Genomic DNA, 16,881 nt, shown 5'->3' on the forward strand with positions numbered 1-16,881 from the left:
CATTCCTCTACATTCGCATCTTCAGTTATTCTTACCTGTTCAGTTTTCTTGTGAACTGAACCCGAACTGAGTTTTCCCCATTGTGTTTTTCCTAAACCCAACCTCCGCCATCCCATTATTGTCGCGTGTCCCCCGCGGCCGTCTCCCGGCATGTGAGGCGTCCTTTCCTCGTTGTTTTTTTTGACGAGGGCGCAGTTTTGCACGATCGAGTCAAACAATCTGAGGTACCTCACATATCAGGAACAACACACACAAATCTAAATCAATAACCAAAAACACTATAATGTTGCTTAAACTTGCAACACACACACACGCTTTAGCACAACATGTACTGAGTCATTTGTCTATTGTTTGACTAAACATAGGCAACTACTTGTATAGAAATTTCGCCCTTCTTTCTTTTAAACTGACAAATTTCAATCAGTAATTTCAATTACTCTGGTTAAAGTCAGTTATTTCAGTTACCAGCTTTTTCTCCAATGAGAGGGTGGCTAAGGCATTCAGTCTCTCTTGGGTCATAGTGTTCCTCAAAAATGTTTTGACCCTTTTTAATGTTGAGAAGCACCTCTCAGCTTCGGCAGTGGTCATGAGTATGGTGATGATGATTTTCAGGAGGGTTACAGTCTCTGAAAACACCTGACAGATTATTGTCCATGAAAAACTGGAAGAGATCCAGAGCACCACAACAGGATTTAAATTCTTCCTTGCTGTAGATGAGCTCGGTCTTCAGCTTGGTTCCATTGAGCATTGGATAGGCCTTCAAGGTGGTGTGCAGTGAATATCCCTGGGTTATCGGAGCCCTCACTCTCATCATGGCCAACTATAACGCTCAGCAAAATTTCACAGAGTCTATGATTTTTGATAAGATGTGTCTGTTTTTTGTCACTCCTTCGTTGTGGTTTCTGATACCAACTCTGTAGCCTTTATCTAGCTGTTCCACGATGCTAACTCGTCCAAAAAGATGTAGCTTCATGCTATTATCTAAGTGGCTGCGGCTGCTTTCATGTCTTTTACATTTATCAGAAAGATGTTTTAAGTCCTGTACCCCTGTGGTTGTCCACAACGTTTCTGTTCCAGGACTTTGAAATAACAGACAGGGAGAGCAAAAGAAGGCATTACTCATACCACATCCAGAAGTGATATATCAGTTCCACTATGCTGTGTTCACTTTGTTCACTATGTTGTGTCACTTTTTGTTAAAATTAAAAATTAAAATAAAAAACGTTTGGGGGAAAAAAGTGACAATAGCCGTCCCATTTTTGAGCGGGTAATTTTTGAGCAGGGAAATATTTGTCACGAGTTTACATGAGAAACAGATATGACATACATTAGATTACATACATACACACATTTATTGGACATACATTACATTACATACATACATTATTATTACTTTTTTTTATTACATGTCATTTAGCTGACGCTTTTATCCAAAGCGACTTACAATTGCTATATAGGTCGCATTATTATTATATCGGTTAGCCATATCGGTGGTTTGTGTCTGGTTTTAACACCATGAAGATAAATGAGAACACTTTACTGGAGGGACACAACGCTGTGTTGGTTCCTTACAATGCAGAGCACGTGCCCAGGAGCATGGCAGCCGAGCACACGCGCGGTTCGGCAGGTGCCCTGTGCGTGCTGTCTAACTCGGTTAAAGCCATCAAAAAACCATTTCCATTTTTTAGTTGGATACCTAATGCTGTTTTTATCTTATGTCTGCTTTTACTAACCACACGGCAGCGTTTATCCATCGAATACAATGCCTGTGCTCCGTCATACGGAAGTCAGTGTCTCCTGTACTCTACCTTCCTAAACAATGGGCAATCCACGCTACAAGAAAAAATCAACCCAGCCAGTAAAACTGTGAGACTTTTACATCTGGCATTTATGGTATTGCTGGCAGGCGACATGGAGATTAACCCTGGCCCTCATCCCATGAACATTAACTTCCAGGCTAATTTAGACTCGCAACAGGCTCAGTTGGCCCACTCTTACTGGCTAACGCAGCCGCATATGGCCCTGGGCTCCTGTGGCCAACATCGGTTTGTTAATTCCTACCATCACCACAGTGTTTCCAGCAGCATGTGTGCTGCCTTTGGCAGCTTACCCCATCCAGCTGCCATGGCAAGTTGCAGCGTTTCATCCTACAGAGATGTTGGGCCGAGGGCTCATGTCACAGAGCCGGGTTTCCAGTGGCTGCCCATCTGTAGCAACTACAGGGGCAGAGATGCGGAACCTACCCACCACCATCTGGATGTTGGCGGTTCACGCAGCTGTACTGAGCCGAGAACCAGCTATGCAACAGCGAGAGCCTAGTGAACACCTGTTTCCACCACCCCACCCCTGACCAACATTACAACAGCGGGGCTGCGCCTAGCTGCCATCGGCGAGACAGGGGCACTGCCCAGCGCGTCAGCAACAGTACTGAGCCATGGGCCAGCGATGCGGCAACAGTGTCTGCTGTCACTACCAGAATACTAAAGAATAACTTGAAATGCAATCAGATCAAATAGCCCAGCAACATCACACTAGAATGCATTGGTGTAAAAATCTCTCTTTCGAGAGAGATGTCTCTGACAGTTATCTGCATCTATCGCAAACCTACTGCTAATCTGGATTTCTATGACCAGCTCAAAGCACTCCTTACGTTATGTAATCATAAAAAAGAAATCCTCCTCTTTGGGGATTTTAACATCAATTGGGATAACAAAAAAGACAGAAAAAACCTCAAGCATTTAACAGATTACTTCAACCTCACTTAGCTAATAGAACAACCCACCAGAATTACACACTGTACTCACTCCAGAATTGACTTAGTTTTCAGAAAGAATCACAAACACCCACAACCTGTTAACAGGTCTCTCAGACCATAATGCAATCTTTTTTTCTAGAAAGATTGAATGTTCAGAAAATCTATGTCATACTTCAACCAACCATACTATTAATATGACAATCCCCAAGAACCAACTAGAAAATGTGGATAGAGCTTTGAAAAATATTGACTGGATTGGCCTTATGGATTGCGAGGATGCAGATGCTGGCAGTGACTTATTTCTCTCGAAAGTCAAAGAGGTTATCCTCTCTTTCTCCAGGAGGGGGCGCCATGGGACAAAGAGGTCCAACTGTCTCCCCTGGCTCAACTATGCCTGTTTAAAGCTAATGAAGCATAGGGATCAGTTACTCAGAAAATCTATTAAATCTGGACTTAATATAGACAGACTTAACTTTACAGAAGCCAGAAATAAAGTCTGAATTACGCAAGGCCAAAGCAAACTTTTTTATTCAAATTATTGAAAACGCTCGAGGTAATAGTAAAAACAATATGGCAGAACATAAATAAATTGACAGGGAAGCAACCCAAGCAGGAAACTAAAGGCTTGTAATTAAAAATTAACAATCAGCTGGTGAGAGAACCTGTTGTCCTGGCACAACAGCTTAATTCCTTCTTCATTAAATCAATAGAAGATTTGGTGAAACAATTCACATCTTTCGAGGGTTCTGATCAGCAGGTTCCTGTTCTTTCTGACAGTGCTTAGTCCAAATTTTACATCCAAGAAATCACAGAACCAGAAGTTATTGATATCGTTACGGCTTTGAACAATTCTAAAGCCAAGGATACTTATGGGCTTGATACTAGCTTTATAAAACCACATAAGGAGGCTGTAGCACCCCCAATCATGCACTTGGTTAATTTATCTATAAAAAATTAAATTGTCCCTAAGGTGTGGAAATTGGCCTCAGTAACCCCAGTATTTAAAGCTGGGGATAAATCTGACATGAATAACTATAGACTAATCAGCATTCTACCTATAACTTCTAAAATAATTGAAAAATGGGTTATTAAACAAATCATGAATTCCTTAGCAATAGCCAAACATCTTTACATCCCATGCAGTTTGGGTTTCGGCCACGCCACTCAACCGAGACTGCATTGGCTATGTTCATGGAAAAAAATCAAATGTTAGCTAGATAAAAATGGATGTGTTGGTGTCGTATTCCTAGAGTTAAAAAGAGCTTTCGACACCGTCAATCACAAGGTGTTGCTATCTAAATTGTCCCGGTTCAATTTTTCTGCTCAAACTATTAATTGGTTTCACTCATACCTGTCTCACAGAGAACAATGCACTATGGTGGGCGGGACTAGTTCTGCTTACATGGGTTGTCCAGTAGGAGTCCCCCAAGGGTCCATACTGGGGCCCATTTTATTTTCATTATATATTAATGATTTACCTGAATACTGTTTACATGTTGATGTCCAGCTTTACGCCGACGATGCTGTAATTTTTACTGAAGCAAAAAATTCTGAGGAGGCAGCACGTGTGCTTCAACAGCTCTTGAACACATACAAACATGGCTCAATAGATTGTGTCTTATCTTAAATGCAAAAAAAACTTTTTGTTTATATTTGTCAAAGCAACCTTCTACTACTATGCTTTTTCAATCTGGGGTGTTCTTGGGCACAGAAGAGTTGGAAGTTGTTAATGAGTTTAAATTAGGGCTGTCAGCGATTAAGGGCCGACGCAATGCGATTATTTTTTTTAATCTCATTAATTGCATTAATCGCATGCCGGCATGCCAAATGGCTACTATTTTGACCCTTTGGTGCTTCCGTACTTCTTCATAAGACATCTTCTGCTACAGAATGCAGGCAGGCTGCCGGCATGGAGAAAGACAGCAGCAACACACTTCTGAATGGCGCTTTTCTTTTAAAAAAACTCCCGGACGGCTCAGTAGACAAGTCGAAAGCCATATGCACATTGTGTAAAGCCAAATTAAAATATAACCGAAGCACGTCAAGCTTGAGCTACCACATACAAGCTAAGCATATTAACGTGACGCAGTTTGAGGCTAGCGGGCTCAGGCAAAGCAGTATTTTGGAGAGTGTTACTTGCCGACCTGTGCATGAAACCAAATCCAAAAAAATTACTACAGCTCTTGCAAAATGGGTGGCAACTAACTGCAGACCTGTCAGCATCGTAGAGGACTCGGGTCTTAAAGAAGTGCTACGGTTGGCATGTTCTGACCCATCTTATACATTGCCATCGAGGGGGACAGCCTGTATGACACGGAGAAAGCAGGTAAACTGGAACTGCTGCCAAGTGCAAACGCTGTCTCATTAACCAGTGATCACTGGACTGGATAATCACAATTATTTAGGAGTTACTAAACACTATATTGACTCTGGCTGGACTTTGCACTCGTTTGCCTTAACGGTGGTTATTAGTGTTACATCTCAGTCAACTGTTCTCAATCCATGTTAAAAATGTAAAGGTTAAATGTCCTGCTGTGGCATCTGGTTTTTGGACCATTTTGTTTGTACTGTATAAGCAAAGTGTTAGTGTTACATCTGAGTTAGGTTAGGTACTTGTAGGAATTGTGCAATAATGACAGATTCACACATTTGTTTACAGTAAATAAATAATAGTCAAGTTCATAAAGTCACTTTCTTTGCATTTGATTCCCAATCAAGATACACTGGTAATAATTGCTTTCCATTGTTATTATGTACTTAAAAACAGTTCTGAAATGCAAAATAATAGAATTTTAATTGTGATAAAACATGCGATTAATCGCGATTAACTATAGAACTTCAGCGATTAATCGCGATAAAAAAAATTGAATCGTTTGACAGCCCTAGTTTAAATACTTGGGCGTGATTATAGACTCCAAACTCTCTTTCAAAAATCATGTTAAATTCAATCTTTGTAATTTTAAGCAAATCAGAGGATCTCTGTCAGATGCAGCTGCTCTGATGTTTCTGCACTCAATGATATTTTCACATCTGAACTACTGCATCACCAGCTGGTCTATGTCGGGTTCTACTATCCTAAAACCAGTTGAGCTTTTGTACAAAAAGGCACTCAAAACTCTAGATAAAAAAACCTTTCTCTTATCATCATTGCAAGATCTTAGAGAAACATAACTTACTGAGTTTTGATAATTTTTGTAAATTTTCCTCAATATGCTTAATTTATAAAGTACTACATGGCTACACTGCTAGAGTTTATTAAATACAGACAGACTCAGATCACCAGAGCTGTTGTAAACAGGGACTGTGAGAGTCCTTTTAGAAAAACCTCCTTCAGCCATAATGCACTATCTATTGAAGGAAGTGCATTATGGAACACACTACCCCCAACTATAAGGGAATGTCCCACTCTGGCCACCTTTAAGAGCCAGGTAAAGGTGTGGCTTAGAACTAACCAAAGGTGCAATCACCTCTAACTGCATGCTGTACAGTATTAGCCCAGTAGAACATGAATTGTGTCTCCGTTTCAACACTTACTAATTAATTGTCCTGTTTTTCTTTTTCTTTCATCCTGTTTTATATAGCAAATGTTACTACTGTATATCTTTTGTCTTAGAGCTGGCTTAGAGCTAACCAAACGTACAATCACCTCTTACTGTATGCTATACCGTATTAGCCCAGTAGAGCATACTAATGAATTGTCCTGTTTTTCTTTTCTTTCTTCCTGTTTCTCCCTATTTTATATAGCAAATGTTACTACTGTATATCTTTTGTCCTTTTTTATTAAAAATAATTTTCATCAGAAGGTCAACACTTTTGATGTGCAAGATGCATTGCATATACGTTGTCAACCACACCACCACACATTTATTAATTTATAGATAGATCAGTTTATATTTGAATGTGTGATCTGCTCTAATGCAATAACAGTTCATGTTAGTAATTGATACCATGCATTTATTAATTTATAGATTAATCAGTTTATATTTGAACGTGTGATCTGCTCTAATGCAATGACAGATCATGTTAGTAATTAATTAACAGAACACCTGCCGAAATACAACTGCACACCACAGGCAATGTTGGTCAGTCAGTCACTGAATAATGTTAGTTATGAAGTGCACCAATATCACATAGATTATTGTGATTTTACGGTAACGTTTCATATTTTATAAAGCCAACTTTTTTACAGGTGTTTATATAGATAGCCACTACCAAATAAATCTGTGATATCTTTATTATAGACCTATAGATTACTTTATTTTATAATCCAAACTAATACAGCCTACTATTTTTTTCCAAACAAAAAAACACCATAGAGGTGGTATGTGGACCTAGCCTGGTCCTACCAGACTCTCTACCAGAGAGTCTGGCCACTCTCCATTGACAAGTGTTAACTTCCTTGAAGGCGGGTACTATTGGATCTGCCCAGAGCCACTCTGGATCTGCCATAACCAATCGCCAACGTTTGGTCGTGACGTCGGCTTAGCATCGCTAGCGTTCACCAACTCCTTCACTACTAAGGGCGTGAGCTGGAAAATCTAACTTTTCCCGATCCCCATGGGGAGGAGGGCCACAACATCATGGCCACCAACAAAACTCAGCAAAGATTGTTCTTGCTCAGGCTTTAACTTCTGGATATTCAGCAGTGATGCCACTACGGACCGAATGGCTTCGCTCGCATCTTTCTCCGCCGCCATTACGGAACTACAACTCAAACTAGCGCACAACCCAAAGCCCGTCTACGGAAAGCCGTTCCACTCCCTATTCAGCCCCATTGTACCGAATTTGGTTGCAGTTCCACCAGAGTTCCACTGTGGGTGATCGCGGTCCAGTGCTAAATGAATGGGACTCTATGGAGCTAGACGGCTAAATTTGTCTCTTTTGCCTGATTGTCGTTGAGGAATCTCAGATTTGATTGTAGTTTTTGCAAGTTCAACATGGATTATAGGTCAAAAGTTGAATGAACGAGTACTTTTTCTTACAGGTTGAGTCGTTGTTGCCCATATCACGCTAGCATTCTGCTAATGAATGCTGATTGGTTAGTGAAGGACTGATTACGATCGGAGATCCCGCTTGACGGCATCCAAAGCAGAACCAGAATGTCAGAGTGAATATTTCGGCGTGGTCTTTAAAACATTAGCAAACCTCTTTCTAGCCTGTGTATTAACAGGGAGAGCCTAACCTGTCAGCTGTGTTGTCGATGCTTCGAGAGAACAAAGGAAGCGACTCAGAGCTTGCCGTAAAGCAGTATCTCTGGCCGTATATGTGTATGACGTTATTGACATTTTAAAAGGCTTTTTAGAACAAAAAAGCCACTTTAAAAAAATCTAACACCCAGCAGTGTGTATTTTCTTAGCCTCCCCTTTCGAATGCAACATTCAAATTACTAGACAAAAAATTATATCCTGAGAAAAGTGGATTTTGAGGGGTATAGCTCCATAGAGTCCCATTCATTTTGCACTGGCCTGTGAGCGCCCCCTATATGGAACTCTGGTGGAACTGCAACCAGTTCAGAAGCCAGAAGTAACAAGAGAGTGGAACTTCTTCCCTTATTAGAAATTATTTGGCACAACCTCAATGTCATCGTTCTCAGCCACTCCCTCTGTTCGCTGATTGGACCTGTAAAGATTTGGGCGGAGAAAACCCACTAATATACCGCAAACCCAGACGTAGTACTGAAGGAAAATGAAAATTGAGCAGAAGTACGTAGGAGGGACTCTTAATACATCCATGGTGTGGACCTGCAGAGGCTGCCACCATTTTTAAAGATTTTCATAACAGCAGTACAGGGGCACACTGTGGCCAAAAAAACAAAACAGGGATGCCATCAGCAAACGGTTCTACTGGCCTGGAATGTCAGATGACACTTGCACTCTGCACATTGTCCGCTTAGGCCTGCAGCTCGTAGTTTGGACACCCCTATATAATACTCTTCTGTGCAGAATGGCATAGTATTTAATAATTATTTTTAAAATGTACTATTTATTCAGTAACTTAGTATTACCTTTCAGTGGTCAATACATGTCACTAAATTTATTACATACTGCGTTTTATTACATAAATGTTTGACAGTTGGACGACATGAAAGGGGAGAGAGAGGGGGAATGACATGTAGCAAAGGGCCGCACGGCGGAGTCAAACCTGCAGCCACTTCTTCAAGGAGCAAACCTCCATATATGGGCGCACGCTCCACCAGGCACCCATGAAGTATATATTTATTACATTGACGTTTTATTACATAATGCATTGTTACTGCAAAATCCATTGTTACAAGGTGTCCAGGCAATATATCCTTTTAATGTTGATTTCTAAAAGCATGCTGAACAGAATATGCCAATACCAATTAAAGAAAAAAAAAAAGGAAATTTGTCAAAGAAAGAGGAACTGTTTAGTATTTAGTTTAGTATGTACAGTGAAGCACCTTTGTGTACATCAATTATTTATTTACAATTATACAGTACAAACAGTAGAACATTATTATTTATACAATTTTAAAGATACATTTGAAGAAATGTTTTTGATTCCTTGATTATGGAAATTCATTCTTGATCTTGGATGGTCTTTCTCTGGCGACGGATGTGAATGGTCTCCTTGACATTTCTCCGGTCACCCACTGACTCCTAGTTGACCACCTTTGACCCCTTCCTAGTCAATGCTTACATTAAACAATGCAGATATACAGAATATGATGTACTCTTTATTGTAGTTTATAAGTAAGTAATAAACCTCGGAAATAAAGCTCAAAACTATGTGCATGTGTGGTCCAAGACGGTTCAGTTAAACCAAAAGTGGTTATGCTGGTTTTGCTTACCGATGCATAATATGCCATCATGAATATCAGTAGCGATCTGCAGCAAACAACACTTGTTTGGAATAATTGTAAAGTGGTCTGAATTCAAGTCATGAACACTAATTGTTACTAGACTAATAAACAAGGTTAAATTCTTGAGCTGCTACCCTGATTCTTAGGAAAAGCACAATGTACAAAATCCAGTAATGTAAACAATTTGTAGTTAATAGACTTAATAATGTAGAGACCCAGAAATGTTCTCTATATTACAACAAATGTATACGTTTTTGGCCAAAACATAAAATTGCTTGTCATGTTGCTAATTAATTTAAAAAAGCACAAAAAAAACAAAAACAAATTCCAGTACAATTTCAGGATCAAAACCTAACCATCTTGAATGATTCAACAGGTTTATTTTCAGACTACAGAAATCATACATCAGGCAAATTCTTTTTTTATCCACACATAAGTCAGCTTTGACTTCCAATTTTGGCTTTCTTTGAAACCTCTTTGTCCCAGTCAGTGTCGAAAACATCATTACCTAACTCAACAAAGCCAGACAGAGACAGTCCTGAGAAGGGACCTTCGGAACCACCAATACTACTTAGTGGAGGACCCAGCTCAAAACACTTTCTTTTTTTCAGAATGGCAGTGGTTCCATAGTCAACAGGACCATCATTCACCATGTTTACACTAACATGGTTGGCAGCATGAGTAGGATCTGTCTGCTTTGCTTTGCACTTGGTTTCAGTTGGTAACTCTTTCCCTTGTTCATGTTCCTGTCCTAGTGTGAGCTCTGTGGCTGGGGCAGGTAATATGTCCTTTACTTTGCCCACAGTGATAACAGTGTTGATCTTCCTTAATAAGGGACTGTTTTCAGGGGGATTTAGAGTTTTCTTGTCTTTGGAATTTGCTCTTGAGCATTCAGCACCATGTCTGTTAAGTGGACTTTTTCCCACTGCAGTAGGATTTTTTTCCACTTTCGTTTGAGCTGTGATCGGGAATTCAGTTGTGCAGTTGAACGAGAAACTTGAGAGTTTAGCCAGGGTTGAAAGGGCCAGAGTGGACTTGGTGTGGCTTGATTTGGATGGTGCTGGATCATTGACGCAAGTGGTTGGTTTTAAAGGTCGGACGCAAGTAAAGATACCTACGTTAGTCTCATTGCAGGTGTTGACTCTGGTTCCTTGTTTTTGACACACATTTTCTGTATCATCACTCCCCTTTATTCTACCCACTTTTGAGCTAAAAGAAATACTGGCTTCAGCCCCTCTCTCTCCACCCTCACTGACCCAGCTCAGCTGCTTTCTGCCTTCCAAAAGATTTTGGTACTGGCTCTGTCTTTTCTTTTTATTCTTCTCTGTGTTTGTAAGTGGGACAGCTGAGTCATCATGACTATCTGGCTTCTGTTTACTTATTCTGCTATCTTTGTAGGTGTGAGGATCTCTGCCGCCTGGGTTACAATAAGTTTGGAACTCTGTGCGGACATCTGGGCTTGCATTAAGGTTGTGGTTATGGACAAAAGATCTCATCTTCCTTGGTTTGAATCTAAAGCCTGATAACTTTGCATTCAATTGTTTTTCTGTTTCAGCTTCCGCTGCCATCTTTTCATTCAGTACAGTACTGATGTTCTTGGTCCTAGCCTGGTCCCTCTCGTCTTCCTTCTCTAATCTACTTTCTTGGCCAGAGAGCAGGTTATCCCGAACTAAGTTATTTGAGAGGCAGTTCTTAGCTGATGACAGTGTGCTGCTGGAGTGGGAATCTGAAGTCGTATTCAAAACATCAGTCACAATTTTACTTGTATCTCCAGACACCATCCTCTCTCCATGTCCTTCTCCTCCTCCCGCTTTGTCAGACTGCTGGTGATGCAGCTCCAGCTCCCTTCTTCTGTCTCTCAGATTCTTAGAGACTTTCTGAATCACACACCCCATTGAATCTGGATGTTTTTTATCTTCTGGTTTCTTAGATTGCTTTATCTCCTTTTGGTTTAAGCTTTTTACTTTGACGTTTTCATTTTTCTCACTTTTTCCCTTTTCTTCTGAAGCAGAGGTGATTGTTTCAATAGGATTTGAAATTACATCGGGGTTTAATGATGAGCCAGTGTTACTTGGAATGTCCTTAGTTTGACAGTTTGGCTGTTTAGTTACTGCAGACATTTCTGACCAACTTTGTTTTCCATTTAGGTTTTCTTGAGCTGATGTCATTATGGATGATGTAATACCATCTGGCAACAGTGATGGAGTGATGGAGAGGAACCAGTCCAAGCCACTCTCCACCGTAACATCACCCTTGCAGTTATTGGTGATGTCAGGGCAGTGTGTTTTGTTGATGACGTTTGTGTCTCTGGGTTGATGTTGGTAATTATTAGCTGGTGGGTCAACTTGGGAGGCCTCTGAGGTGTTGCTCTTCAGCCTAGTGAACAGAGAAAATGCTGATTAACTCCTTTGGCGTCATGTCTATAGCCTATTAGGATCTATAAACACTTCTGTGTCAGAGAAGTCCATGGTAATTAAAAAGCTACTTAAAACACATTAAACATGACAATGACACTGTGCACCATTGCCAGTTGCATGAAGAAATTGTTTCCTCAGATTACTGCAAGTATTAAGATTGTTACGCCTTTCCTGTTTTGGGCTCCCAGACCGTAGTCAGTAAGCACAGGGGAGAAGTTCCCTCCAGGGCCGATGCTTTCGGGGGTAACACCCTTCACTTTACCGGCAGAATAAAGAGCAGATGAAGCCACCGTGTCTTGAGAAGCTTGTTAACTGTAGGCCCACTTTACAACATCTTTGCTAACTCTCTTCCTTCTCGCACTGCTTTTACTCGTACGCTAAGTCACTCTCACCAACATCGCTGACGCTCGCTCTAGTTTTTTTTCTTACTCAACCACTCACTCATTGACGTCACTCATATAACGCACGTAGCATTCTTGCTCTAACTTACACTACTCTCGTAACAAGATATTATATTTTTTTTACAAGATTTAATAAAAAAATAACAAGAGCGGGAGGTAACCCAGCATTAGCATTAGAACAGACTCAACACAGTTACTCACTTGGCCTGTCTGTCCATCTCCTTCTGTAGAAGCAGTGGCAGGTTCAGTCCTTCCAGCAGTATCTGACACTGATTTTGATACTGCTGACTGGGGTCGTCAGGGAATGAGGTGAGTAATGCATTTACATTTCCAAGCAGAGCACCGCCCTAAAAGAGGATCACAGGATGGTGGAAAACAGAGGCATGAGCCAAGAGCAAGATGAAAAATGTTAATCGTCACAAGTGTGTCAATGCCAAAATGTATCACAATAATTAGGTAAATATAAATCAATAGTGTTTCTGCTGAGCTTAAAAAGTAACTTTACACTAGATTCTGGAAGAATAGCTATCTGGCCTCTACAGGTTGAAAGATACGTCTCTTGGACCTCTGACCACACCTAGCTGTGATGTATCATATTTCGCAATACAACCCTGCTCCAACAAGGAGACGCAAAGACAAAGTTTTTTTGTGATTGTTGCGGGCAAAAATCCTTGATTATGCGGCACGTTTTCTTAAAATTAGATTGAATATGAGGGATATTTCTGCAATTTTATGCAATGAAATTGCGGGAACTTGCAAAAACTGCGGTTTCATCATGGCTTCATCGCGGGGTTTGCAGCTTTTGGGTGATGTTCACGTCGCGTAATTACGTCACTTCATAACATTCCCATGGCAACAGGGGAAAATGGCTGCTCTTGTGCGAAGTAAACGCAACATTTCTGCTAAGATATATGTGACTTTTTTGCAACGAAAATGCGGGGATTATGAAATCATGCAAGCCCCGCATATTTTGCGCGGAAATCAGCATTATATGCGGATTTTGGCCGATTATGCATTGAAATCTCATTTTTGTGGAGGGACTGACTTTATGTGGATGTAGTGAGCAGTACAGTATGTGTGAACTGTCCAATTGTATGTCATATCATAGAGGGACTGCGCCACATAAATAATCATAACTTGTTACATATAGGGTTGTATAGATTCAAATACTCCAACTCTTGAATAGCAGAGAGGTGCATTAAAGGTGATCTATTATATACCATTTTCAGGTTCATACTTGTATTTTGTGTTTGTACTAGAACAAGTTTACATGCTTTAATGTTCAAAGAACACTTTCTTTTTCTGATTGGTCAGCAGTCCACATCTCACTCCTGTTGTTGACGTACAGTCGATATATAAAGCTGTAAAGCAGGACTTTGTATCGTGAAAAACACCAATAAAGGCTTATAAACCAAATATGACACAACCAGACATGTTTCAGCAGCAGTGTGACCCGAAATTGGGGAGAAATTAACAACATTGGCAGCCAAGATTACAGGTTTCCCTGGGGTTTGCACGCAGCTACCATAGTTAGCAGTGCACAGTAATGGAATATAGCAGAACTTTCTACCGTCAAAAATCACAGATTAAAGCTTCTAAACCAAATACTACCTAACTATTGTAAACGTTTGTGTCCCCGGGGGCACGGCCAGCCGCTGACCCTGTGCTCACCGTTTGTTTGTCTGTGTTTTTAGACTTGTTTTCTATGTGTTTTTATTAGGGCTGTCAAACGATTACAATTTTTTATTTTTAATCGCTGAAGTTCTATAGTTAATCGCGATTAATCGCATGTTTTATCACAATTAAAATTCTATTATTTTGCATTTCAGAACTGTTTTTAAGTACATAATAACAATGGAAAGCAATTCTTACCAGTGTATCTTGATTGGGAATCAAATGAATGCAAAGAAAGTGACTTTATGAACTTGCCTATTATTTATTTACTGTAAACAAATGTGTGAATCTGTCATTATTACACAATTCCTACAAGTACCTAACCTAACTCAGATGTAACACTAACACTTTGCTTATACAGTACAAACAAAATGGTCCAAAAACCAGATGCCACAGCAGGACATTTAACCTTTACATTTTTAACAAGGATTGAGAACAATTGACTGAGATGTAACACTAACAACCACCGTTAAGGCAAACGAGTGCAAAGTCCAGCCAGAGTCAATATAGTGTTTAGTAACTCCTAAATAATTGTGATTATCCAGTCCAGTGATCACTGGTTAATGAGACAGCGTTTGCACTTGGCAGCAGTTCCAGTTTAGCTGCTGTAACTCAGTGTCATACAGGCTGTGTATGGTGAAACTACTGTCCCCCTCGATGGCAATGTATAAGACGGGTCAGAACATGTCAACCGTAGCACTTCTTTAAGACCTGAGTCCTCTACGATGCTGACAGGTCTGCAGTTAGTTGCCACCCATTTTGCAAGAGCTGTAGTAATTTTTTGGGATTTGGTTTCATCCACAGGTCAGCAAGTAGTACTCTCCAAAATACTGCTTTGCCTGAGCCCGCTAGCCTCAAACTGCGTCACGTTAATATGCTTAGCTCGTATGTGGTAGCTCAAGCTTGACGTGCTTCGGTTATATTTTAATTTGGCTTTACACAATGTGCATATGGCTTTCGACTTGTCTACTGAGCCGTCCGGGAGTTTTTTTTAAAAGAAAAGCGCCATTCACAGTGTGTTGCTGCTGTCTTTCTCCATGCCGGCAGCCTGCCTGCATTCTGTACCAGAAGATGTGTTATGAAGAAGTACAGCAGCGCCAAAGGGTCAAAATAGTAGCCGTTAGGCACGACGCAAAGCCGAGTGAAGTGTAAAATAAAGTAATTGCATGCCGGCATGCGATAAAAAAAAAATTAATCGCATTGCGTCGGCCCTTAATCGCATCGCGATTAACGCGTTAACGCTGACTGCCCTAGTTTTTACAGAGCATTCCTTCAGTTGGATATGTATTTCACTTGCTAAAAATAGCATCTCACTATGGACTCTATCGTCACAAAAATCACTTTTTTATGGATACTACTTTGCCTATCGGCGTTTGGAACTGAGTTGCCTGTCAGGCCGTCAAGACTACCTTACTTACACCCGCGAGCCCCTGCTCTCCCTACGCCCAACTGGTGTAGCCCCACCACTTCCTGCTGACTGTGTGGAAATCCGACGACCTGCTAAATGGCCAGAGAGGAGAAAACAAGGAAAAAGAGAGGCTCAAAGGGAGGTGTGAGGCACCGACTTTGGAGACGCCGCAGTATCAGAAAGGGTTTTATTGCAAAGTACGTTTTTTAACAAGGAATTTGTTTTGGTGTTGTTGGTGCACGTCACACATGAATATGAAACAATATAAGTATAGGTACAAACAATATAAGTATATTTACACAGTATGTATAAATAAAGAATAAATAAATAAATAAATAAGCAGAGAGAGTGGCATGAAGGTAGAGAGTATGACTGAAACGATTCCTCGAATAATTCGATTACAAAAAATCCTCGAAGCAAAATTCTTTGCCTCGAAGCTTCGTTAAATCAATGTAATTAAGGTTGTACGGCTCACTGTGTTTCCGCACGGAGGATAATTACTAGCGCACACAACAAGTTGACGCTTCTGTGGACACAAGACCGTTTATATACTGTCTATGCACGAGACTGACGGCCCAGATTACAAATGAACGAAGACGAAAATAGCGAGGATCTAAGAGAAGAGACAGGCGAGAGAAAACGACAGAAAGTTTGGGATTATTTAAAGCTGCAAACATGCTACCACATCATCTCTGTAGAAAACATCCAGTGTACTCATCCATTCCACGGAGCGAACCCGACACCAGGTAGCTAACTAACGTCTGCTGCTCTCGTCCACCGCGCTGTTTTACACAACTAGCCTACAGCATGCTACTCTGCAAATAGCAATGTATCACCAACAAGCTAAAACGAAAGCTGTTGGTTTGTAGTCTAACTGTTTATTAGTTTGCTACTAATCTTTGGAAATATATTATTAAATTAATTAGGCTTCTGAAAATGTGTCTCCCAGAACAGTGTAGTTGAATAGCCCTGCTGTAAACTTTGTACCATTACATTTACCCTCTGGTTAGTGAACAGCTATTTTGCATATCCAGTGCAAAGAGCCAGAGGCAAGAAGGGGAAGGGGGTGAAAAATATTAACATTTGGGCCACCAAAAATGTACTTGGAATTTGGCAATAAAAAATGTTGCTTTTTCTGTTTCCTTTTTTTTTTAGTACACAGCAATAATAAATATTTACTATTGCTGTTTACTAAGTATTTCTTATCCGATTAATCGATGGAATAATCGGTAGAATACTCGATTACTAAAATAATCGATAGCTGCAGCCCTAGTGGAGAGTCAGGGTGGTTTCCGGGCCTTGTTAATAAGGCTAGTGGCGGAGGGCAAAAAGCTGTTCATGTGACGTGAGGTTTTGGTCCTGATGGACCTCAGCCTCCTGCGGGTGGGAGGGGTCGGCCATAA

The 16,881-nt window shown here is 40.6% G+C and overlaps 1 protein-coding gene across 2 annotated transcripts in view; it reads right to left on the bottom strand.

Moving 5' to 3' along the window:
- Positions 1–8,953: 8,953 nt before the first annotated feature.
- mcm9 (minichromosome maintenance 9 homologous recombination repair factor) overlaps positions 8,954–16,881 on the bottom strand; it is a 30,889-nt gene continuing 22,961 nt past the window's right edge. For both annotated transcript variants that reach the window (XM_078275081.1, XM_078275080.1), the window contains exons 14-15: positions 12,598–12,743; positions 8,954–11,954 (exon numbers count right to left, since the gene is read on the bottom strand). In XM_078275081.1, the coding sequence (XP_078131207.1) occupies positions 10,016–11,954; positions 12,598–12,743 (2,085 nt within the window). In that variant the 3' untranslated portion in view covers positions 8,954–10,015. The remainder of the gene's footprint in view (positions 11,955–12,597; positions 12,744–16,881) is intronic.

This window comes from Sander vitreus, chromosome 18, assembly GCF_031162955.1.
Source record: "Sander vitreus isolate 19-12246 chromosome 18, sanVit1, whole genome shotgun sequence".
NCBI lineage: Eukaryota > Metazoa > Chordata > Actinopteri > Perciformes > Percidae > Sander > Sander vitreus.